Genomic DNA, 23,966 nt, shown 5'->3' with positions numbered 1-23,966 from the left:
CGCAGCGATATATTCTCCGCTTGCAAGAGGGCTACTTGATACATTACTACTATAGCACCCTTCGTTAGTTAATCCAAGGCATCAAGCATAGGCGTTGGAGAGCTGTTCTAATAGATAGAGATCCGATTTTTAATATCCTCTGACTATACGCTAGCCTCGTACGCATTCTGCGGCGTCTTTAAGACCTAAGGGTGCCTATTTTCAATAAGGTCTGCAGGAGGACTTAGCGTACGAAGCTTCATATTAAGCTTCGAGAGGACCCTTTCTAGGTTATACGGTATAAGGCCAGTGCTAGCAAAGCCTCCTTATATATTCTTCTCCGTAAAAGTAAGGAAGAAAGCTATACGGAAGGCGCGAAGGAAGTTAACCTTTGAGATATACGTGATATATGCGCGCATTAGATCTTCCACTTATCGCCCGTACGCTTATTTAAGAGGCCCAAAGCAACTAATATCGAGGGGTTAAAGAATATAGGAAGAATAAGCCGGTATACAGACCGTGATGATCTTCTTTTCCTGACAGAAGAGCTTAAAGTCGGTTGAATAGTGACTTTCGTGGCTATTAAGAATAAGCATTCGATACACGCCTTTCGTACGAGGGCTTGTATAGCGATTAAAGTACTTAATCCATTCGAGGCTAATCTCATTAGTTATCCAGCCGTTATCGGTTATAGCGATAACCTAATTAGCCGGAAGGTCGGTCCCCTCGTACTAAGCTAAGAGATAGTACTTAGCCGCGAGGATAATAAAAAAAGGAATAGCCTAGCCGCACGTATTAACGCCTTGAATAATAGTTGCCCATTCCCTATTCCCAGGCTAGGCTAGTTTAGCCTTTATTCGGCCTTCTGAGGTCGTAATAACTATACCCGCGAAGATAATACCTATTATAAAGCCCGTCTCGTCGAAGTTATAGATATCGTTATTCAGGATTGTGACGTTCGGGTCTAGACTAGCTACCGGGTAGATAGAATAGAAGTCGGGTTATGAACTGAGTACACTAGGATGTCGTTGACTTGAGCGGTCGGGTCATAGTCTATGTGCGAGATAGTAGATCTTGCGTAGACAATTGTATTGATAGCTGAGGAGAGCTTGTAGAGACTGACTATGGTGAAGCTAGGCTTCCTATATACTGGTTTGTGAGAGTGAGGGCTCACGGGAGCGTCGCGATCCAGTGAGCCATGCGTTGTTGTTGGAGCGCAGGCTCACGATGAGGTCGTGAGCCATAGCACGCATGGTGAGCATGGATGGCGTGATAGGAGGAAAAAGTGGGGGGCACGTGAGAGGCGCATGCGGTCGCATGTCGGGTCGTAACAAGGATCCCATACTTCGCCTGTATATTCCGTATAAGCATAAACCAGCCCTCAATAAGTCTCGGATCTTCGTATTTAGCCCGCTAGTAGTCATATCTACGAACCTAGCGCGTGCGAAGTTCTTAGTAGCGTTTAACGAAGTTTAAAGCCCAATACTTACTAACGGGTGGCGCGTCGCGTACGCGTAGTAGTTAGTTAGCTATATCTTCAACACCAGACAGTCGGGGAGGAAAAGATCGCGAAGATAGATCGAGTATATACTTAATAATCGCTCTCTCTTCTGAATCCGTTAGATTCATTGAATTCGGCCTGGTTTCGGCTCTAGCCTGAAAACCCTTTAGTCGGCGACGTATAGTCGTTAGAGGTATATTATAGACCTTCGCAATATGTCGGATACTTAATAACGCGTCTCCTCCGAGAGCTGCGAGGGCAAGGGTCACCCTAGATTCTTTTGGAAGTTTATCTATCATTAAATGCGGTGATAATTAGTGAGGAATGTAGTCGTGTGCAGATGACGGGGAAGGTGCGCCGCTCGCTTGGGTGCGCCGCTCGCATGTGGATTACGTTATTAGATTTGCATATCGGCTACCCTACAGAAGTCAGTGCCCTACTCTTCATCAGTAAACAATGTGTTGCATGTCGAGTACGCTTATCAAAACTCACCAAGTAAATGAGCAGATCATCGATGGACCTGACGATGAACTGCGGGAATGTTTTGTCCCGGTCATGTCATGTTCAAGGGACATGACAATCTTGGCAAAACGGCAACGTCGTGTTAACAATCTCGCAGTGTCCAAGTTTACAAAACAAAGTTCTACGAATCTTTCAGAGTAGATATAGACCCAAGACTTGCTTTCTCAAAGGTCAATAATACTCAGAATAAGATCATATGCTTCGTCCTTAACTGTGTCTGTAAGTATGGAATCTGAGTACCCGGATAGAAAACCTGCGCAGATCACGAAAAGAACCAGAAGCAATTGCGGATGGATCGCTGCGAATGCAGAGTAGGAATGAAGATCACACGAGGCCCTATGTTTAGGGCTACCCCACTGAGAAGCCCTGCCAAGTAATAATCTGGACAATGGTCGTTGGCAGTGTCCATTCCTGAGTCTTGACCACCAACCAAACAACCAAGTATGCTCAGCATCATACTAATCATTACCCCGACGCCTCTTTGCAACCCTTGTGTTGTATACTTTATGCCCAGCTTTTGTCTCACGGAGGGGTCGAGTGGTCTCGCTGGGACAGAAGACACGATTCGTTTGGTCTAAGACGCTTTTTGGCGCGAGTCGGTATGACAATATCAGGCTACAAGAGATACTTTCGGCCATCTCCCGGCAGTTGCTGCGGTTACGTAGGTATTGCATGGTAGAGAACAATATCTGTTAGAACACAAAGGCCCTCAAATTAAGCTTAAATCGACCCGACAGCCAACCCCTGCTCACACAATCTTCTCATTGGGTGAGTGCGTATAGGTCGCCTCGACACCCATTCCATGTTGGTACTTTCTACAGGTCCGCGTCCATGTCTATGTCTAAGTCTATAAAAAGGTCTTTATTAGGGGTCAGCCCCATCTTTCGCCTTGCCCTCCCACACGAGCCACCCAAAGGCGATCACCAGCTTGACCCCAGCTGCAATCCACAGTACACCACGCACGCCCACGACCGTCCTCTGCAACCATCCACTAGCAATGCCCCCAATCATGAACAGCACCACAGACAGCAAGCGCCTATTGCGCTTCGTATTCGAGCTCTGCAACACATTGGGGTCGGACACGAGATCGCAGTACAGCGACGTCAGCACCACCGAGGGGATCTCGCCCAAGCCCAGCGCGCGACTCAGCACAATCTGCCCGCTCGACTGGAACGCAAGCACCGCGACAGTCAGGTAAACCGCCCACTGGTTGTCCCGGGCTTGCTTCTCCTCCAGGTCCACGGGCGCAAAGGGGTCCACGTTGGCGATGCCGAACGCGGGCGCCACGTTGGTCTGCGCGAGGCTGGCGCACACGACGAGCAGCAGCGTCTGCAGGAAGAAGGACGCGAACAGGGTCGAGCGACGGAGAGGCCCCAGCAGGCGGGACATGCTGGCGAAAAAGCTGCAGCCCGTAAGGAACGAGGCGACGGAGACCAGCGCGCGAAGCCATCGTTTTGCGTCACCGGCTGGGAGGCTGGCTGCGCCTAGAGCGATGAAGACGGTGTTGCCTGGGGGTGTCAGTGGAATTCCACTTGCATGGACATGGGACGCACCCGTCTGCATCGAGACAAAAACGGCGGCGGCATTGAAGGATGCAGCGTCGACAAGTCCCGAGAGGAAGCTGCACGTGAGCATGGGGAGATCCGCGAGGTTGGGGTTGATCTCGCGCGAGGCATGCTGCATGCCGCGACCCGGGCTGTCCTTGACCATGTTCAAGTGAGCGCGTAGGTACTCCCTTCAAAGAAACGAGTGTCTACAGGACAAATCCTAAATTGAGATTGACGTCCATGACTGAACACTGTCGAGCAGAGAATACCGGAGCAACACCATTACGACGCCGAATTGCGCAATCTCGCTTGGCAAATTTCAAAGTGGACGCTCACGGCCGAGTCTCACGGCTAAGATCCGAAGATAGTGACCTACCCTATACTGGAGGGTGGCTGCCTACATCTACTACTAATGCACGTACAGGGTCGCCACACCACAACTGCGGATCGGCTACATGAATGTCGACAGACCTGTGCCTCACGTAACTCCAATTTGGGTGCTGACTGTGCTTCACTTGGCTTCTCGGCAGTCAGCACCTCTCGCGGTGGCATTAAACACACTCTACAATGCAGAGCGTTCGACATGGCGACGCAATTTCTTCTCGTCGACCAAGGAGCCCAACATGACCGCGACGCCAAGCGGCAGATCCGCCAGCATGTGATGAAAGGCAAGAATGCGGGACGAAAGACCAAGCGACCATCACGCCATGGGAAAGAGCAAAAGCATTGGTATCCCGGTGCCGCAGACGAGAGCTTCAGCATAGGTCTCTAGCTGGCCGGCCTGCCCGTGGAGGTCTCGCCTCAGTCTCTGCGTGTGATCCATGTATGTGAGCCGGTCTCTTTTGCGCGCGCCTTGCGAAACGATTGTTAATACCGCGCGGTAGTCTTCCACTTCACCACCGAGCGCATGTATCCCAGGCAGCTTGGCCTCTCCCTCGACGACAGCAAGCGCATGTGGCTGAAGATGTTCTTTGCCGATACTGAAAGTCTGTGCCCCGGGGACCCAATTCTGCACTGATCATGGCATGCTGACAAAACGCAGCGCTCGAGTGCAATCTGGCTATGATGCAGGCCGCCAATGAGACATACCTCGGACGCGGCGAAACCTCTCCCAGAGCCCTGACAAGCCTGGCAAGCCTGACCGAGACGTTTGCGCGCGTCCAGCAGCGCATCCTCGGCCCGGACGCGCTGGCCGACTCGACCTTGACCATTTTCATCTCCCTTGTCAACTAGGAGCATTTGCGGGGGCGATCTATCGGGCGCTATGATCCACATTGCAGGCCTGAGGAGGATGGTCGAGCTGCGCGGCGGACTCGACCAGCTCCAGCAAAATCCGCCGCTGCTCATGAAGATCTGCAAGATGGACCTGGTCTATGCGCTCCCGTACGGCGGACAGACGGCTTTTTCCCGAGATAACCTAGCCGAGGTCCGGCAGACACTGCGTAGTCAGGGCTGTGTGATGGACGACTTTGGCGTCGCCACTCTGAGCGACGTGTCACACGGGTTTGCTGCTCTTTGCGATGAGTATTTTTCTGCGGCACGACAACAGGAGCGTGCTCGACTGCGACTTGGTCACACAGCGTCTGAAAGACACGCTCGCTCGGACGATCCATGATGAGGCGTGCGAATCGCGATTCTGGCTGATGATGATGGGGGCTATCTGGACTTGGCGCGACGATCAAGTCGCCGCGTGGCTGCGGCCCGTGCTCTCCTAGACAGCGTCCCATTTGCGCCTCACCACGTGGACCGAGGCGCGCGCCAGCCTCCAGCGATTCCCACGGATGGACAAGCTGCACGATCAACCCGGCAGCAAAGTGTGGGATCAGCTGCGAGGGAATGTGTAATGAGGACATATCTACATGCTATCTATCTACTGCATCACCAAGAGAACGTCTGTCCCACCAGCTTCTCGGGCAGCGACCACAGGATATCAGCATTCTGGCTCGACACCGCCGGCGGTCGGGCCTTGTCGCTGATTTGGCAGTCCTCGAGAAACACTCCATAGTTCTCCTGGCCAGGCTTGCTCTCGACCTTTAGTTTCGGATCCAGCGCGGCTACCAGGCTGGTGGACGCGCCCATGGAAAGCGTCCTCTTCTTCGTCTTGCCTGACGCGAAGGCGGCCTCCATCGCCCTCTTCTCAGACGCTGGAAAGATGCACGGCAGGTCGGTGTCAATGATGCCCGGATTCCCGGACGTCGACAGGATGCCGTACTTTTCGTACAGCCTGTCGGTGGCACCGACGCTGAAGAGCACGTTTGCGACCATGCTGCGGCTGTAGCCGTCCAGCGGCAGTTTGGCGTGGTCCATGATGTTCTCGTACCCCCAGAAGCGAAACATGGCCTCGTCCGGCTTCTCCGCCTCGGGAAGATCGCCATTCTTGACCTCGAAGTTAATATCGCTGAAGCGAGGACCGGAACTCGTCGGCGACCGTGAGCTGACGTTGACGATGCGCACGTCGCCCCTGGGGCTGGACTGGGCCGCTTAGATCAGCTTGGGCATGAGGAGATTAATCAGGAGCCAGTGGCCAATGTGGTTGGTGGCAAAGTGCAACTCGATGCACTCATCGGAGAGGGTGCGCTCGGGGACGCACATGATGCCGGCGCTGTTGACGACAATTTGGACGGCGGGGACGTCGTCCCAGGCGAGGAGCGCCTTGGCGGCCGAGGCCGACCTGGAGAGAGCGGTAGTCGTCGTGGGGGTACTGTGCCTGGAGGGCGTCGATGGCAGCTCGCACCTTGCTCGGATTGCGGCCGCACAGGATCAGCTGGGCTGGCGAGCCAGAGGCAAAGGCCTGCGCTGTCGAGAAGCCAATGCCCTCGAGGTTGGCGCCCGTGACGAGGACGGTCTTGCCGTGGATGCGGTCGGCAAAGTCCCGTGCCACGGTCAGGCCCTCGGTGTCTTATGTTGTACTCGGGGTGGGTGGTGGCGGCCATTGTACTTTTTGACTGTGAAGAAGAGTTGGTGATTGCCCAATATCCAGGCGTGAGGGAACCGTCCTACTTATACAATTCGAGGGCACTGTGTCTTTCATCGTGCTCGCCGCTCGTTTCCTCGTGGCAGAACGCAACCAATGAGAGATTTATTACCACGTTTGGAAACATAATCTGGCAGCTCGACGTGTGTTGGGCTATGATGTTGTAGACTAGAAGCTCGGACATAGGGAGTTAACGAGGCTGAACGGAGCGCTAGATCAAGCCGACCAATGGGAGACTCATTTCTTATACGGTACGAGGTCGCCCGGGAAGAATGGAGTCAAATAAATGGACCAACTTAGCCCTATTAAGCAAAGTCGGTATTCTGCAAGTCCGCGCTGGACGTGCGCCGATGGGAATTCCTACGCCCCATCTCCATATTCGAGACAGCCTGTAGCGGTCCCTTTTCAGCAGACGTTATGGGCGCTTGCAGCTCATGCGTCTCTGTGGCTTCCCATCGTCTCGTGATGGTCTCGTGTTTCAAGATCCGCCCCAGCTCAGGCTGGCTCCGGTGTGCCCAGTCGAATTCGGGGAGCGCCGCGTACACAAATCTCTTCCGGCCCGAATAGCTCGTATACTCTGTGATGGCACAGAAGCCCACGAACCACAGGGAGGCGAATGTAATGATGCTTAGGGATACTGTCGGCACGACATACCACGCGGCTGGCTTCGCTGCGGCGGCGGCGGGCGAGCGAGGCTTGACCCAAGGCATGATGATGAGGGACAAATTCCCCACGAGGTAGAGAAAAGCGCATACAATGCTTAACCTTGGATTGACTGTCCCGCTGGTCATGTCAGCCCAGGTCTTTGTGGCCGATGGCTGGCCAGGACCCTCTGGACTGCCCAGGTTTGTTTGTGGCGGACCCCTGAAGCGCAAGAGGAGAATGCCGAGGGCAAGAAAGACGCCGCAGAACGCAGCGAGAACATAGCACAACAGCCTGCTTAGCAAGACATAGGCATTGCTCGGCGTCATGCCAAAGGTTGCCAAGATCAGGATGACGCAGGTCACGAGGTGCAGACACAGAGCCCCCACGGGTGTTTTCTCTTGGTGATTCGCCGGTTCGAGGAACCCAAACCTCCGATTCCTCCCCTGTTTATCGCGCTTGTTGCCCTCGAGCCAGAGCAGAAGTCGACCGAGGCTCAAGTCCTTGTTTTTGGCAAAGAAGCTGGCGAATGGGATGAAGCACTTCTTGGCAATCTCCTGCTTCATGCGTGCGGCGGTGAACGTCCAGACGACAATGTTGCCAAAAGACGAGATGGCAAGGAGGATACTGACGGTTCTCTTGGCCGCAATGCTGTCGTCGAAGATTCTCGCAAAGAAGGCTTGGGCTACGTTGTTATTCATCTGCGCCCGTGGGGGCACCACGATCATCTGTGATGGTCAGTTTGCTGTGAGAAGCGATGAGTGGTGGAGGTACGCACGTAGCAGACATTAACAGCCAAGTAGAGGGTCGACACGATGCCCAAGCCCCACCATATGGATCTGGGAAGGTTCTTGCGTGGATTCTTGATCTCGCCAAGGACATATGTGGGCTGGTAGAAGCCAAAGTATGCGAAGACTGTGTCTCGTCAGCTCTGAAATGAGTCAAACGTGAACTTGGGCTCAGGCTAGCGTACCAACCGTGTAGAATGCTTGTGTATAGCCGCTTTGATCCGTGCTGACCTGCGCGTCGACGTCGACGTAGGTGTCGAAATCGTTCCGAAACGCCCATATCCCTGAGGAACCACCAGCTTTGATCCACGTGGAAAGGATAATCGCGAGCAGAAAGCAGACTTTGACAAAGGCGAGAAAGTTGTTCAGCAGGATCCCACCCCGCCGGGAAAAGGCGTGTATGAAGCAGGTCAAGGTGGCAATGACAATGGCGATTCCATAAATAGCCCCCTTGTTCAATTCCAGCTCCGTCTTGCGCGGTTGGCCGGCCTGCATGATGCGCAGGGCACAGTCGAGGCAGTTGCTCGCCATGTTGCCCACGCATAAGAAGCTGATGCCAAACATGACACCGCTCAGCAGGACAGTGCCTTGGCCGTAACTCGGGCTGGGGAAGACATATGACAAGTAGTGCAGCTCGCCTCCGGAACGCGGGACGGACTGCTCCACGCCGTCAATCACGTAGCGTGGGACGTTGAGACCGTACTCGATGAAGACGTGGGCTCCCGAGATGCTATGGATGCATCCGAGAACCCACATGAGCATGGCCAGGCCGGGACTCTTTACGCCCTTCATCACCTCTTGTGGTCCGCTGAAGATGCCTGTGCCTACGTTCAGTCAGCGGGAGTAAAGTGGCAGAGAGACCTGGGGACCAACCGATCGTTCGGTTCACGACGAGACAGAGAACATCCATGAAACTTAGACGGAAGGGCTCCTTGGGAGTCCTGGTGACAAAGTCGTTCTTGTTGACCGGCGCGCCTGTGACTCGTCGAATAAGATCATTGTCGTCGTCGTCGTCCTGCGCACCCAGGAACAAGGGCGGCTGCTGAGTGTGGGCAACATCTTCCCTAGGCAGCCACACAGGCAGCGGGTCAGCCATGCTATGTCTGTCTCACTTGTAGTCACAGAATAAGGGGAATGAGCGGGAATGAGATGCTCGATCGTCCGGCGGGACGGCGTACGGCGTGCAAGTAGCGGAAGCGATATACAGCCTGTCTCACAACCTAAGACAAACATGGACATGTGCGCGCATCGAGTATTATATGGGACAGACGGGAGCTAAGCAGATAGGCAATATCACATACTTCAAAATGATTGAAGACGGACAGCCTTGAGCCTCGGCGAAGCAGCTGTATACTAGCTCCCTGTGGTAGCAAAGGTGGCTGCGCAAGCGACCATTCACTCAACTCGCGATTCCGGTGCCATGAGGGTGGTGGTACAAGCTGCCATGCACCATCAAAGCTCCTAGAGCTAAAAACGACATGACCAGTGGACTTGAGAAGTTGTACGTGTGGGCGACTTGGGCGGCTGCGGCCGCCGCTGGGCCGCATTCTGCCTCGCAGACGCCATATCACGTCCGCTGATTCCATCCCGCCCGAATGGAGCGGGGGGCCAGGCAAGCAAGCAGAGGGCGTGAACGTGTTGCTGGCCGAAAGAGAGATGGCCACGCGATGCGAGAGAACAGATAAGAGACCCCCATGAGTTCATGTTGCCTGGCGACCATCATCGAAAGTGAGGCGCAGTCCAATAGCCCGGGCTGTCTGGTCACGCCTTCCCTCCATTTGCACTTTCTTATCTTCACCAGCCGCTGCTGGTCTTACCACGATGACAGGCATCTCCCGCACCTGCACAAAAGATGGAGGATCGCCCAGGAGTTTCCAGGGCGCGCCTGCCTGCGTGTCTACGTGCCTGCACTGCCCGCATGAGCTGGTGGTGGACGGGCTCGACTTGCTGCATGAGTAGCACAGCTCACGCCCACCCACCCGCGACTTGCTCTTCCAAGACTCTGAGGTTTCTTTGCCTCCCGTCTCTGTTCGTCCTCTTGGGCTTCGACAGTCTCCCACGAGCCAGATGCGACTGCGCCTATTCCCACTCGATCGACGTCCATCATGGCCGGACCGATCCAGCTCGGAGACGTGGTGAAGCTGGCCGAGTTTGCATGGACCGTTTACGACTACGGTTGGAGTCCCGAGCACAATGCCGGCGAGAATTACAGCGCATTCGGGGCGGATGTCTATACCCTTCACGCGAGCCTCCGACAACTTGATGAAGCGATCATGAGAGCACTGCAGTCACCAGTGGCACACGGCGCGACCGGGAACGGTACGACGATCGGCGACAGAAGATCTCTCAACGAAATCATTGGGGACTACAGCGACACGCTGCGCGCTTGCATGGAGTTCCTCGTCGAGAACTCTCGCTATGCCCAGACAACGGGACCGCTGACCAACATCCACTGGAACCTCAACGCCGTGCCGCGTGTCAACCACCTGCGCAGTCGCATCCAAATGCACAACATGCGGATTGAACATGTCCTAAGGCCTTTTCAGATGTATAACCACCTTAATCGACACGGACGCCGAATGTTGGCTGATTTGTCGGCAGTGATCTCATCACCAACCTGCACAGGCATCTGGATCAGAGGTTGACAAGCATCGACTCGAATATTCTATCAATCGACAGACATCTCCAAAGCCTCATTGAGCAGAAATTTCCCGAAGTTGCCTCCGACATACGACGACGCGCCGAGAAAGAAACAAACCCGATTATCATACCAAGTCGGCTCGCACGTACGCTTGACACCATGCTTCAACATCATCAGATGGGGAGACCGCCGACTCTCTCCGAACTTGTGGACTGCTTTCTCAAGCATTTCAAGAAAACGCTTGCTCATCTTTCACCCACGTCTTCGGTCCGGCTCGTCAAGTGCCAGTACTTGATTAACCTCATGAAGGAGTTGGACGAAATGAAGAGTGCGTCGCGGCTGTCTCATTGGCCTGGCTATATCAGGGCGCTCGAGGCGGTAAGATCTCCCGCGACTGTTTTGGATCATTCCGGTTGACAATGAATGGCAGGACCTATCGCACGAATGTCTACAGTTCAAGGACGAGCTGCAATCTCCTAGTGTGTTCGACCTGGATGATGACGCTTTTGTCATATGGCCGACGGACAGTGTTCTCGGACCTGCTCCGCCTCCAGTAGCCACGACAGACTATGAGCTTCTGATCAAAATGTGAGTGCTCATGTGTGACAATTTCGCTGTGGCAATCCAACCCCTAATAATGTCATTCGCAGATCAGTTGTGGCCGACGCAAAGGTGGGAGGTTGCAGTACTCTCGCCCTGCACAAGCATTTGAAACTCGGGCATAGATTTCGCATCATCGAGGAATGTAGCCCTTCTGTACATTCGAGCAACGCGAACATTCCTCGTCTCGTCGACCTTGATATTCGCACCGCTGTTCTCATTCCCATCTATGCCGACCCTGTCCCCAACGGTGCCCATCGCCCACCACTAGCCCTCGTGCTCGAGAACGGCTACGGGTCTTACCGGTATACATTTCTCGACTTGGGGAGCCTCCTTTTGTTTCAACAGTATCTCACAGGATACGAGGTTGCCAGCACCTGTATGGAGTAAGTCGCGCCACACATTCCGGGGTGACGCCAGCTAATGCGGTACAGATCAAGGGCCCGAGCGGCGTTCGTAAGGGGAGGGAACAAGAAAACCATTGAAAATGTCACAGTGCAGATCTGGATACCATTCAACAGCCAGCGGCAGCCACAACCAGAGCCGCAGGGCTTCAGACGTAGGACTAGCTCTACCTCCACAGGGTGGGCACCATCTATCTCTTCCGTCAGCAGTGGAGGTAGCTCTGGCTCGGACGACACCGTGGCGGTCCGGCTGGACAACAAAGCTGCCAACACAGGCTTAGGCTATGGCATTATGCGCCGGCTTCCCAGTCCACCGCTCCTTGTCCTGTTCACTCGGTCCGATGATGCCAAGAGCCGATCCATTGTGACCATTATACTCCACGACGATACCGACGTGAATCCAGACAGATGCCAGTGCCGAGAGAATCCTGACTGCCGGATCAGCAGCCTGGAGCAAAGGAGGGGTTTGTTGAAACTTGGTGTACTCGACGCACACAAGCTTGGAAGCGGGTCCGCATGGAGCGTACTGTCACTGCCACGCGCAATGCCCCGGTGGGAGGACCTGCTCCGCATCAGTATCATCTTCCCCGACTTGGGAGCCCGGCACAGAATGATGGGCTGTCTGTGCAATTGTAGCCTCCGCACGGAGGTGGACGTCAACGAATGTATCGGCAGGAAACACCAGGGGCTGCTGGGGATCGTCAAGGTCCTGTACAGGAGATCCATGGTGGAGTACCGACGTCACGGCGATTGTCAAGAGCATCTGCGCAGATGATAGTGTCATGTTTCGTCGTCGTTGCTCACGCCAATTGGGTCTTTGAGCCGGTCCTGGCTCCGTAGGGGTGCCCATGACTCTCGATCAATGGTTTTTGGCGGCTCATCGTCAACAACTTTGTCAGCTCGGATTTCCTCCGGCTTCAAGCTGGCTGAGACCAGGTTTCCAAAAAGGATGAAGCTTACCCTTTGCACCCCAGGGTTCAGTCTCGCAGAACTGCGTCCAGCCTTGCGTGGCTTCAAGGAATTGGCTCGCCATCACCCTGCAGGCGTATCCTCTGTGTTCCGCGTCACGGTCACACCCAAAGCGCTACAGTAGATAAGGAGCCAAACCGCAAGGATAAGCTTTTCTGTTCTTTGCTGCCTCTTCTCCGCACCCGCGGCTGATCAGCTTATCTTGGAGAGAAACATCTTCAGGAGTGTCCGTGTAAGACATGGAGAGAAGACGTAAGAGGAGCCCTTCTCCAGCTCGTCCAAGGATTTTGAGTCAACGTCATGGAGCTCTTGTGCCAGCTTCTGGTCAGCTTCAGCGTGGGCAACCAAACGGCTCATGATTCGTTTCGTTCGCCACGACGAGAGGACCCTGTAGCGACACTCGGTTCGGAATGAGATGCGCGAGGAAATGGTGGGTTGGAGAGGCTCTGGTGTGCGTGGTGGCTCTGCTGCACCGCATTCCCGTCGTCTTGGAGGATCATTGTCTGTTTCTTAGGGCAAGGAAGACAACGACTGTGTGCTGCTAACTGGTGAGTGGGCAAAAGAGCCCATCGACACGGTTCGAGCCTTACTCTTCGACTGCCGCCGGTGTTGACCCGGTGTTGACCTGTCTGGGTTGTTGACTCGGAGACGCCGGGCGTGCTCGCACAATCCGTTGTCGCCTTCCAAGTTGTTGGGGGGAGGTTGGGGGGTGGGATAATAGTGCTCTTGGGCATGGATTGCTGAATGCAAGGCTGACTGGGTACTGTACACTCATTCGCAAAGTCAGGTCTTCGAGTTGCCGTCCGAAACCCAAGAGACTTGAGAAAACTGACAGAAGGATGCCCTGGGTGGACCTTGCGAGCCCTCCATATGCATCACACTGGACACAGCCCAGAAGCAAGGTCCCAAGAACGATGCAGCCATGGGCCGCTCCTTGAACCTTGGCCCTGGCCAAGGCTGCATTTTGGGGAGCAGATCAGACGCTCAGCGCTCGTGGGAACAGGGAATATTTCCCTTGAAGCGCGTATCTCCATGGTAGTCGAGCTGTCGCTCCAAGCCTTTCAAGACGAACTGCCGGGCACAGGTCGACGACGATCAGACAATGATTTACGATGAAGTCTAGCTCAAAGAAGGCAGATCAATTAATTACCACGTAATGACTTACTATCCAACCTTGCCTCGAAATTCACGATATTTAGCGTGATCAAGAAAACCTTTTTTTTTTTTTTTTTTTTTTCAGTCAGCGCAAACTCTCACCTTATAAATAGGACTGATGTTTCAAAGATCGTAACAACCACCGGTATTCACGTTCTGCAAGATGACTTTTTACGACACTGCCGACGGGCAGGACTCACTCAAAGGGAGCTGCTTGTTGGCCGTGGCGTGGAAGATAAGATAGTAAGTCGAGCATGTGCCATCAATGGCAAAGTCCTTGGAGTACGAAGTGTCCGAGTCACCAATCAGATTGTCGTCCTTGAATGTAAACCGTCCGGGGGCACACGTTGTGGGCGATTCGCACGAAGCATAGACATGTACCGAGGACAGATCGAAATGTCCAAGAGTATCGTCATCGTACAACTCATACTCAAAGCTGAACTGGGAACCAATAATTTTAGCTGACCAGGTGCCAACAGGGACTCCTTTGTCGACGTCGTTGCCACCAGCACCGACAATCAGTGTTCCACTGATGCCCGAGCTCAATGTAGCTTTGGAGGGAGTGAAGTACCAACCCCAACGATTGGCCTTGCACACAGCCGGCCCGAAAGGATTGCCGTTTGGGTTTTTGAATTCATCACCATGGCCGAATGCGGTGCCAATTTCGCAGGTGTGGGTAGGAGGTGGCGCGGAGGGCAGCAACAGTTCTCGAGGCAAATCTGTGGGCACTCGAGGCTTAGCTCGACGTACATGAACCAGTTCCCGGAGCCGATGGTTGTCCCCTTGTTGAAGCAGGTTGCCGTGTCAGTGCCTCCCGTAGAAATAGAAACGCCAACTGCAACATAGATTGTGCGGTCGCAAAGGGACGATGGCTTGGGGTACGGGAACGTAGCAATGATGCTGTCGGTCGGGACCCAACACTCAGTTGGGTCGGTGGTGCAGTATTTGTTAAAGGCCCAAGTCCCCAGCTTCTTGTTGAGCGTAATCGGGGCATCATCCACTTGCAAGTGGATGTCCGTCACCTGCGCGCCTGCCGCAGGGCTGATGGCAACATGAAGGCATTTCTTCCCGGCATAATCTCCATTGGCGGGGCAGTCCTTGATCGTGTAAGTGACGCCGTTGGTGACATCCTGCTGATCGTCGCCGAATTTCTTGCCGCATTGAAGATCAGCTTGGCTCGTGTCTTCTGACACTTTCAGTGGTCCAGGTCCATATTCAGTGCAGCAGCTGGGTGTGCCATCAGGGCATGATTCGCCTGTGCGAGGAAACAGAGACTCTGGGTAGGTGTACGACCGCGCCTGGTATCTCTTGACAGCAGTGTTGGGACAGTTGCAGGTCGTAGCATCCGCACCCGAACAGGTCCCGGTAGCTGCCACACGACCGAGGAGGCTAGCCAGGAACAGTCCTGATAGGACAACCAATGTGTTAAACTTCATCTTCTCCGGAAGAGATAGGTATAGATGACTTTGAGTCAATCAATGGAGAAGATAGCAAGTGCTGCAGCCAATGGAAGAGGTCGATAGGTGGGACGCGGATATGGGCATCAAGCGTGTTGGCTGAGAGAGACTGGAAAGTAGATACTTGGATGCAAGCACTGGCTATTTATGTTGCTGGTTTGTGTGATAATTATGCCTCTTCAAAGTAGTGGAGTGTCATGTAAGTGTTATCAGCAGCTAACTTGAACTCTCGCCGCAGCCATCTGTTCTGGCTTTCCAAAATTACGTGTCCGTAGTGCGAACAAACTCGAGGTAAACCTTCACTCAGCTCATCTACCACGCGAGCGTAGTCAACCCCGCCAAGAGAGTCACGCTTGACTGGAATGTAAAGCTGGGGAAAGCTTTCGGCAACGCTGCTTTAGGAGAATCAATATTGTCTTTTAGCGGACGGGTACGGTGGGATAGTAGGTCAACAACTGCCAATGTGTCAACCACCAAGTACACACACGACGGGCGGAGAGTCGAGACTGCCGTTTTGCGCTTGTGATCTCGAGAGTGAGCCGCACCAAAGGCCGGGAACCTGGCTCGCAACACTTCGGTGTACGCCAAATTGAAATCTAGCGTAATTGAGAATAGATCCTTCAATAATGCCAACTTTATGTTTTAGCTGGTGTGTCAATTGAAGGGCCGTGGCTCAAGTGGAAGACGCCTGGGCTGATCCAGACACCTCGCAGGACGGTCTGGACGGTCTGGGACTCTGGGATCTCTGGGCTGCAGATGTGACAGCCATGGTTGGGTCACTTGAGTGGATTGGATTGATTGGATACGTCGGCATGGCTGGGCGAAGTGTGAGGCTCATTTATATTTATGCCCACCGCTTGGGAACTGGACCCTTTCACAACGACCAGCAGAACCGTTCTGATGGCCGGAATAATTCAAGTAACGGCGCCCCCGAGTTTCTGGGACTGCGGACAGTAGACGAGTATCCCCAAGGGCTCGAGTCCTCGACACTCATTGTACAGATGCGCAGGACTTGGAAATGGCCATTGTGTGATGGGTTGTCAGCCTGCCAGGCATTTTCAAAAGGGCAGCATCCAGATGCTGCCCTTGTAGAGCTTCGTTGATCATGTAGTCACTCTCGCGTATATACCCCGGACACTTTACGTTCCACAGCATTGATACAGTTTATGATCGGGTCTGCGCGATGCCCAAAATCGTGTGGTGTAACTTGTGTGGCCACGTCTAGTTGACTACAGTCGCGTGGCGGGCGGAAAATCCGTGTAGTCCAATTCGACCTCATCATGGATGGCTGGCAGAGTCACCCATTATATCAAGTTATCAACGGCAACGTGAATGACAAGAGCAGGACAGGCGGACAGAGAGTCGCCTTCGCGAGGAAAAGACAACAAACAGCCAAGGTGCCCCGGGATTCCATGGTCTCAAGGGCCAAGCTTCCTGCAGGCGGCTGCAAAGTCAGCGCGCCATGCAGCATGCCAAGTTAGATGAACACAAGGCTCCCAGGCCCATCAGCCTACTCGCTAGGACGTCAACAGCGTCAGATAGCGCGTAAAACATGAGGACAGTGATACGATTGAGGCCAAGGTGCACTCGCATGTCTCAAAATGCAGACAAGACTATGTCGTTGCATGCAACTGGTCACAGACTCGCGATGCGCTATCACCATCTCCTAGCCCAGCCTCTTGGTAGATGCCCCAAGCCTGCCTTGCCTTTCCGCTATCACATTGCGTTGTACTTTGAGAACGCTTGGCCTGTTTGGTGCCATGACATGGTGGCCATGCCACCACGGTTTCCACGAGAGCGCCTTGCCGCCTACGAACAGGACCTTGTGCATGATGATTGGGCGGCAATGGTTTGGCGAGAGGGCGCGCCAACCTGGACTATGATTGATTCCTCAGGCAGTTTTATGCATGAGGAGGTGCAGAAGGAGCTGTGCTGTCTCGCAACGTTCTGATTACTGAAGAAAAGTACACTTTTGTCAGGGAAAGAGTAGGCCCGTACCACGGCCACCGCCATTTGAACTGCATCTACTTTCAAATTCGTTGATCTCGCTTGTTGCCATCATCTTACACTTCCAAGCTCCAGAGTATTCATGTTCAAACCATCGTTCTCACCTCAACTCAAAGGCTGGCAATCCCTCGCCAGCCATAGCTAGCTTACTTCACTCGGAACAACTATGAGTGTTGTCGGAGATCTGCAGAGCACGCCGCCCGACAGTCGGTCGGCCAAGAATGACCGCGCAGCCTGTCGAGTCCATTCCGGTACCGATGCCGCAGTCCGTTCTCCCTCTGCGAAGAGGCAAAAGACATTGTACGAGCAGCACGACAAGACAGGCGCTCTGAATCATGAGCACTACACGATCGCCTGGATATGTGCACTGCATATCGAGATGGCTGCGGCCATCGCAGTGCTGGACAAAAAGCACCGGGAGCTACTCAAGCCTGCGAATGATAAAAACTCCTACGTGCTGGGCAGCATTCGGGACCACAATATTGTGATTGCGGGCTTGCCCTCCAATGAATATGGTCTAATCAACGCCGCCCACGTCCTGGCTGACCTGCTCCGGACCTTTCCATCTATCCGCCAAGGCCTCATGGTCGGCGTTGGCGGTGGCGTCCCCAGCAAAATGGATGTCCGCCTGGGCGATGTTGTAGTAGGGACAAGAGTCATGAATATTGATTTAGGGAAGGCCCGGACCGGAGGCAAAATACAAAGAGCGGCAGTCCCCAAGATGCCTGGCGCATCCCTGTGCAGGGCCATCACGAAACTTCGAGCCTCGCATGAAGCAGAACCCGTCAACGTTGCTGCAGTCGCCCTGGAAAGGATGAAGAATCTCCCTGACTACCAACACCCTGGGACTCCTGACCAACTTTTCCTAGCAGACTATGTTCACGTGTCTCCGGGACCCGATTGTGACGAATGCGACCAGTCCATGCTCAAGGTGAGAAACACCCGACCCTCCCAGGAACCCAGGATTCATTACGGCGGCATTGCGTCAAGCAACCAGCTCACGACAGATGCGATACGTCGTGATGAACTCGCGCAGGAGTTTGACATCCTCTGCTTCGAGATGGAAGCAGCAGGCTTGATGGATGTCCTCGCTTGTCTTCCTATCCGAGGCATTTGCGACTACTCCGACTCTCACAAGTCCAAAGAGTGGCAGAGATACGCGGCTGCCAATGCTGCAGCCTACGCACGGTGTCTCTTGCAGAATTTAACCGCAATAGAGATGAAGACGGGGCCGCCCAACTCAACTCATCGTCCTGTTCCTGTGGACACGGATATGAATGCGGACCATCGGCGCCGATTACTGGAATCCCTGAGGTTCCAGCAGATGCATTCACGCAAATTTGACATTCGCGAGAATGATGAACAGACCTGCCACTGGTTTCTGGATTCCCCCGTGTACCAGGACTGGCTTGATCATGGCAAACGGCCGAGCCATCTTGGCCTCTTGTGGATACGAGGCAAGCCAGGCGCCGGGAAGTCTACTCTCATGAAGTTTCTCTACTCCATGTCAAAGAAGCGGGACCAGTCTGATAAAATCTTGACTATTGCTTTCTTCTTCCACGCCCGAGGCGACACGCTCGAGAAAACGGTCTCTGGCATGTACCGCTCTCTGCTTCTGCAAATCCTCCAGGGCTTTCCCCATCTTCAGCACATCCTTGACAATACAGAATTGGTTCCTCGAGACGAAAAATGTTGTCCGCCAGTGAACGCTCTCAAAGAGCTCATCCGAGACGCTGTGGTCTCGCTCGAGGAGGAAAACCTGACTTTCTTCGTCGATGCTCTCGACGAGTGCGATGAACAGCAGATGACGGACATGCTGGAATTTCTCGAAGATGTCGCCCAAAGGTGTCTTGCACGCAACACATTCCTTTTGGTATGCTTCTCTAGCCGGCACTACCCGTATATCGACATTCGCAATGGAATCCGAGTGATATTGGAGAATCAACCGGGTCACACGGCCGACTTGAACAAGTACATTGACAACCGCCTTTGGATTCAGGATCCTGCACTCAAGAACGAGTTGAAATCGGTGATGCTCGAAAAGGCTGCCGGCGTTTTCCTCTGGGTCTTTTTGGTGGTGAGAATACTAAATAAGGAGGGCGGCGGCGGAGGATTGCGACTTCGAAAGAAGCTAGAGGAGGTGCCTACTGGTTTGAGCGAGCTGTTCAGAAAGCTTTTGACGAGGGACCAAGAGAATATGGAAGAACTGCGCCTATCTATCATGTGGATCCTTTATGCACAGAGACCACTGCGGCCTGAGGAGTTCTATCATGCCATGTGGGCTGGGCTGTTGTTGGAAAGTAAGGGGGACCCAGAGATGCCGAACGTGAACGCCCCGGGCGCCGCGACACGCTTCAATGGATGCGTCATCAGCTACACCAAGGGGCTCGCAGAGATCACCAAAGACAAAGAGAACCCCGCCGTGCAGTTTATCCACGAGTCGGTGCGGGATTTTCTTGCCCGGGACGATGGTCTTCTCTCCATATGGCCCGAGCTTGGAGCCGACTTGGAAGCTCGAAGCCATGATAGACTTAAATCATGCTGTCTATCATATTTTCGCCATCAAGAGGTTAGAGTCACTCTCGAAGGGACTACCTTAAACCTTCTGACGCGGAAAGATCGCCTCCAGCATGAAAGCCGCGTCAGGGGCGCGTGTCCCTTCCTCGAGTACGCCGTGGACAGTGTTTTATACCACGCCAACGCCGCTTCAGACCTTGCACCCCAAGGACCATTTATGGACGACTTTCCTGTCCAGTGTTGGATCTCCTGCTCCGATATCTGCCACGGATTCCGGGGACGGCAATACTCTACCGATGCAGATCTCCTATACATCCTCGTAAAACAGAGGTATCCTGCGCTCGTCCGAGTCAGGCTCGAAGATCACCCGAACATCGCTGTTTCGCAACGGAGCGGTGACTTCCCGGTTACGGCCGCCGCGGCCAATAAGGACAAAGAAATCATGTCAATGCTAATGGACGCTGGAAGAGATACCCTATGGGCCAATGGGCACTGGCAGAGACCTAACAACGAAGTGGCCGATCCTATACATGTGGCATGTAAAAAAGGATATTTGGATATGGTTCAGTGGCTCTATATGAAGGGCCTCGTCGTCCATGAAAGACATCTGCGCTCAGCAGTTAGGTGGGGCTGTGATGAGATGGCTCGCTGGTTGGTTGCTACGGGTGCGGTTACCGACTATAAAAGCGACTACAACAAAAGCACGCTGGTACTCGCTTTACAAAATAACTGCCTATCAGCTGCGCAGCTGCTGCTTGGGCATGGCGTGCGCCTCGACTCGAACGTCGACACCAACGTCTACCCAGATGGAAATTTTCACTTTCTACACCATGTCTCGAAGAGTCCGCGCCAGATCCCTCTCGCAAAACTACTTATAAAGGGTGGTCTCGCAGTTGATTCGAGAGATGACGAGGGCTTGACATTCCTATCCCATGCCTTCCAGCGGCCTTTCGATGAGCCTTGGGTGCGCTACTTACTCGATCGCAAAGCCAGTGTTGAATCCAGGGACCGCAACGGTCGGACGCCGCTTTCCTGGGCTGCAGAAGGTGGCAATGAAGCCGGTATTTGTTTCCTGCTTGCGCTAGGGGTCAACACCGAGCCAAGGGACGACTTTGGCCATACGCCACTTTCCTGGGCGGCAAGAGGTGGAAAAGAGGTCGGAATTCGTTTGTTGCTGGACTCAGGGGTCGACATGGAGTCTATGAATGATCGTGGCCAGAGGCCGCTTTTCTGGGCTGCACAACAAATAAACACGTCTGCATTACATCTACTGCTTGAACGAGGGGCTGATACAGATGCCAGGGACGACGCACAACGAACGGCACTCTCTGAGGCCGCCCTGTCCGGAACAGAGCTATCAGTGCGTGACTTGCTTGACGCAGGCTCGGATATTGAGTCCAAGGACCGCGGGGGTTGCACGCCGCTCTCGTTGGCCGTGACGACTGGAAACGAGTGTGCAGTGCGTATATTGTTCGAAAAAGGGGCCGATATTGAGTCGACCAATGCGGAGGGAATGACCCCTCTTTCGCAAGCTGCACGGTATGGATACGACCAAATTGTGCTGCTGCTGCTTGAGCATGGAGCCAATATCGAGTGGCAGAACTGCGAAGGTGATACACCGCTCATGTTAGCCGTAAGTTGCCAGAAGCTTGCTACGGTCAGGGTACTGGTCGAAAAGGGAGCATGTATTACGCAAGAAAACCATAAAGGGCGGACGCCAAAGGCGCAGGCCCTTCATGCATCTTCTGATACAATCGAGCGGGTACTCAGGTCACACGAAGTTCGTTTACGTTCCGATGCAATCGCGCGGGTACTCAGGTCACGCAAAGCCAACCAAGGATCCAACAGCCAGCCTGGATGAAAGGGCCATACCAGACGGACCTGTGTACAGAAATTCTGCAGTTCAAGACTATGATGATGGCTATGGGCAGTGAGTGCTGTCACACGTCGCGAATTCTCCAGGCTGCTCCTGAGATTCACGACTGGGCTCCGTGATCCGTCCTACCACTCCTCCAACCACGCCTTGACAAACGAGCGGATGGCCCGCTGCGCGTCCTTGACAGCCCGAGGCGGCACTCCCGGTCGTGTCTCGTTGCAGAACACACCATTCTCGTCCCAGTGGTGTACAGCATCGTCAATCAAGATCAAGGGCTCACTCGGCGTCGATTCACGCCTGTCCTGGGACAGTGCATGCACACCCGCTGCGCGCCACGGATCCCATTCGCCATCCAACCACGCGAGACGCGGATACGAAGCGTCGAAGCCTCCAAACTTGTTGATGCGGTCCGTGTCGGCCGGCTCTGATATGTTGAAGGCCGAGCGGCAGATCTCGGTCGAGTACTCCAGGTCGACGAGGCGCGAAACCATGGGGAGGATATCGTCAGGAACGCCAGATCCTGTCTGGAGGAATCCCCACTCAGTGCACACCTGGTACGGCCAGAGACGCCACGTCTGCGAGAGATCTGCTTGGACATAGAACGACTCGTCGGACGTGGTCTCGTAGTCGTCCTTGGACCGGGCGGCGGCAGCAGCATTGCTCGGACGCTGGTACCCTACAAAGTTGAGCATGCGGTCGACAAGAGGGTCCAACTGCTCCTCGTAGCCTGTCGCCTTCAGGAGCTCCTCGACGGTGGCACGCTCCTCCTCTAGGTCTGGGTACATGTTCTCGGAGGAGGAGATGGTCTCGCAGTAACGGAAGAAAGCATCAGTGCTGATAGCAGGGTCCCAGTTATAGCTCTGCAGGGCGGCGATATCTCCCGCGACCGACGCGGCGAAATCCGCATCGTTTCTGACGTGTCCCATGCCAAAGAGCTGCTTGAGTGAGTCGACGTACTCGGCATTCTCCTTGTTCATCAAGATGTTGTCGACCACGTTGATCAACTTCCCCTGCGTCTCGCCACATTCGCCGGGGCCAAAGAGCCTCGCGGCCTCGTAGTACTCCCAGTAGTCCCAGATGGCCGCAGGCACGCCGGACGAGGAGATGGCCGCGAAGAAGATGTCCGGGTAGACGATGCGCAGAAAGGCCACAAAGGCGCCTGCGTAGGAACCGCCATAGGCAATCCACGGCACCTTGTCTGGGCTGAAATCCACGTCCTCCAGACCCTCAAACTGCACGTTCTTGGCAAAGTAGGCCGTGTCGGCCAGCGCCTGCTCCGTCGTCAGGAAGCGAAGGCTCTCCGTCTCAAAGTCGGGCGTGGGGACGCTGCTGCCGTAGTAGCGGTGCTCGAGGATGATACCGATACCGTTTGTGGCCTTGGCTACTTGGTGCACGATGCCCTTTTGCAGAAAGGGGAGGCGGCCCTCGCCACTCGTCTCGCCTGCGCCGAGGACAAAAACGGGTCCGCCTGGCTTGTAGTACTGCGCGTCGAACCAGTATCGGAGGTTGAATGTGCCGTCCGAGTGTGGCTCGTACCTCGAGTCGTTGTGGAAATGGTCAATGGGCACGGAGAGGTTGTATTCGGGGTACGAGGCATCCACTGCCGCCCTCGACAGCAGGCGTGCGGAAGAGGAGGATTGCTGAGCCAGCTTGCTAAAGGGGATAGGCAGTCCCTGCAGCGCGTACACTGCCGGGAACACCAGTGCTGCTACGATGGCACGCATGTTGCCCCTGGTGATGCGACTGGGGTCACTGGACTTGCGATGTCTGGGAGTTGAGTATTTGAAGGCGATTGCGCTCGCTTTGCGCAGAGCCCTCGATGAGGCTCGTTATATACGTGACCTGGAGGCGAACAAAGATACCAATACTCCGCACGGGTCCAGTCTCATGTAACGTCAACGCTGGCCGGTCGTGTGATTCATGTCATTGGCTGGAGGCACCCATATCGCCGTTATCAACCTTCCGATTTAGGCAAGTATCAGGCCGTGTAGCCGGACCATCACGATGTTTACTAATACAGGACTGTGCAAGACGTCAAAAGTACCCTAAAATGTGCATGGTGTTGTGCAGGATCGATCTTTTGGAGTGACGGGCACTAGGACCGGGCCATAGGCGGTGTGGTAGAGGCTAAACGAGGATCCAGATTCCGGTCCCGCCATGAAATTCTTTTTTCCTTGATGAAATAAACACTGTAGCTTTCATGGAAATACAGACTTTCTTACTTTGAGGCTTTCCTGGAGGCTTGCAGGTGATCGTCGCAGTTGCTACAACCTCACGGTTGCCGTCGCGTTCCGTTGCATGCTGGCTGTCCTTTGACTGGATTCACAGCCACAGCGTTGTGAATGCCAAGCAACAGGTCTACCAGGAGATTGTTGCTCTGCCCTTCC

At 54.3% G+C, this 23,966-nt stretch overlaps 8 protein-coding genes across 8 annotated transcripts; 4 read left to right on the top strand and 4 right to left on the bottom strand.

Annotated features, from left to right (window-relative positions):
- Positions 1–2,866: 2,866 nt before the first annotated feature.
- Positions 2,867–3,712, bottom strand: J7T54_000255 (Protein of unknown function (DUF1275); the record flags this gene model as incomplete). The annotated part of the gene is made up of 2 exons (XM_051508061.1): positions 2,867–3,510; positions 3,556–3,712. The coding sequence occupies 2 exons, from the start codon at positions 3,710–3,712 to the stop codon at positions 2,867–2,869; spliced, it is 801 nt and encodes a 266-aa protein (XP_051360811.1).
- A 544-nt stretch (positions 3,713–4,256) lies between these two features.
- J7T54_000254 (putative leucin zipper protein) lies at positions 4,257–4,782 on the top strand (the record flags this gene model as incomplete). The annotated part of the gene is made up of 3 exons (XM_051508060.1): positions 4,257–4,278; positions 4,434–4,535; positions 4,592–4,782. The coding sequence occupies 3 exons, from the start codon at positions 4,257–4,259 to the stop codon at positions 4,780–4,782; spliced, it is 315 nt and encodes a 104-aa protein (XP_051360810.1).
- Positions 4,783–4,813: 31 nt separating this feature from the next.
- Positions 4,814–5,264, top strand: J7T54_000253 (uncharacterized protein; the record flags this gene model as incomplete). The annotated part of the gene is made up of 2 exons (XM_051508058.1): positions 4,814–5,052; positions 5,099–5,264. The coding sequence occupies 2 exons, from the start codon at positions 4,814–4,816 to the stop codon at positions 5,262–5,264; spliced, it is 405 nt and encodes a 134-aa protein (XP_051360809.1).
- Positions 5,265–5,427: 163 nt separating this feature from the next.
- Positions 5,428–9,049, bottom strand: J7T54_000252 (uncharacterized protein; the record flags this gene model as incomplete). The annotated part of the gene is made up of 6 exons (XM_051508057.1): positions 5,428–6,021; positions 6,140–6,447; positions 6,888–7,893; positions 7,944–8,080; positions 8,139–8,771; positions 8,827–9,049. 6 exons carry the CDS (start codon positions 9,047–9,049, stop codon positions 5,428–5,430), a joined length of 2,901 nt encoding a protein of 966 aa, XP_051360808.1.
- Positions 9,050–10,058: 1,009 nt separating this feature from the next.
- Positions 10,059–12,373, top strand: J7T54_000251 (uncharacterized protein; the record flags this gene model as incomplete). The annotated part of the gene is made up of 5 exons (XM_051508056.1): positions 10,059–10,501; positions 10,555–10,972; positions 11,025–11,182; positions 11,245–11,580; positions 11,635–12,373. The coding sequence occupies 5 exons, from the start codon at positions 10,059–10,061 to the stop codon at positions 12,371–12,373; spliced, it is 2,094 nt and encodes a 697-aa protein (XP_051360807.1).
- Positions 12,374–13,893: 1,520 nt separating this feature from the next.
- On the bottom strand, positions 13,894–15,158 carry J7T54_000250 (uncharacterized protein; the record flags this gene model as incomplete). Its single annotated transcript, XM_051508055.1, has 2 exons — positions 13,894–14,251; positions 14,473–15,158. 2 exons carry the CDS (start codon positions 15,156–15,158, stop codon positions 13,894–13,896), a joined length of 1,044 nt encoding a protein of 347 aa, XP_051360806.1.
- A 2,194-nt stretch (positions 15,159–17,352) lies between these two features.
- Positions 17,353–21,698, top strand: J7T54_000249 (Ankyrin-1; the record flags this gene model as incomplete). The annotated part of the gene is made up of 4 exons (XM_051508054.1): positions 17,353–20,147; positions 21,006–21,166; positions 21,236–21,336; positions 21,606–21,698. The coding sequence occupies 4 exons, from the start codon at positions 17,353–17,355 to the stop codon at positions 21,696–21,698; spliced, it is 3,150 nt and encodes a 1,049-aa protein (XP_051360805.1).
- Positions 21,699–21,704: 6 nt separating this feature from the next.
- On the bottom strand, positions 21,705–23,303 carry J7T54_000248 (serine protease-like protein; the record flags this gene model as incomplete). Its single annotated transcript, XM_051508053.1, has 1 exon — positions 21,705–23,303. The coding sequence occupies one exon, from the start codon at positions 23,301–23,303 to the stop codon at positions 21,705–21,707; it is 1,599 nt and encodes a 532-aa protein (XP_051360804.1).
- Between the last annotated feature and the right edge of the window lie 663 nt (positions 23,304–23,966).

The sequence above is a fragment of the Emericellopsis cladophorae genome (assembly GCF_022114955.1).
Source record: "Emericellopsis cladophorae strain MUM 19.33 chromosome Unknown NODE_39_length_213758_cov_118_025819, whole genome shotgun sequence".
Lineage (NCBI taxonomy): Eukaryota > Fungi > Ascomycota > Sordariomycetes > Hypocreales > Bionectriaceae > Emericellopsis > Emericellopsis cladophorae.
This window is presented reverse-complemented; position numbering and strand designations above follow the sequence as displayed.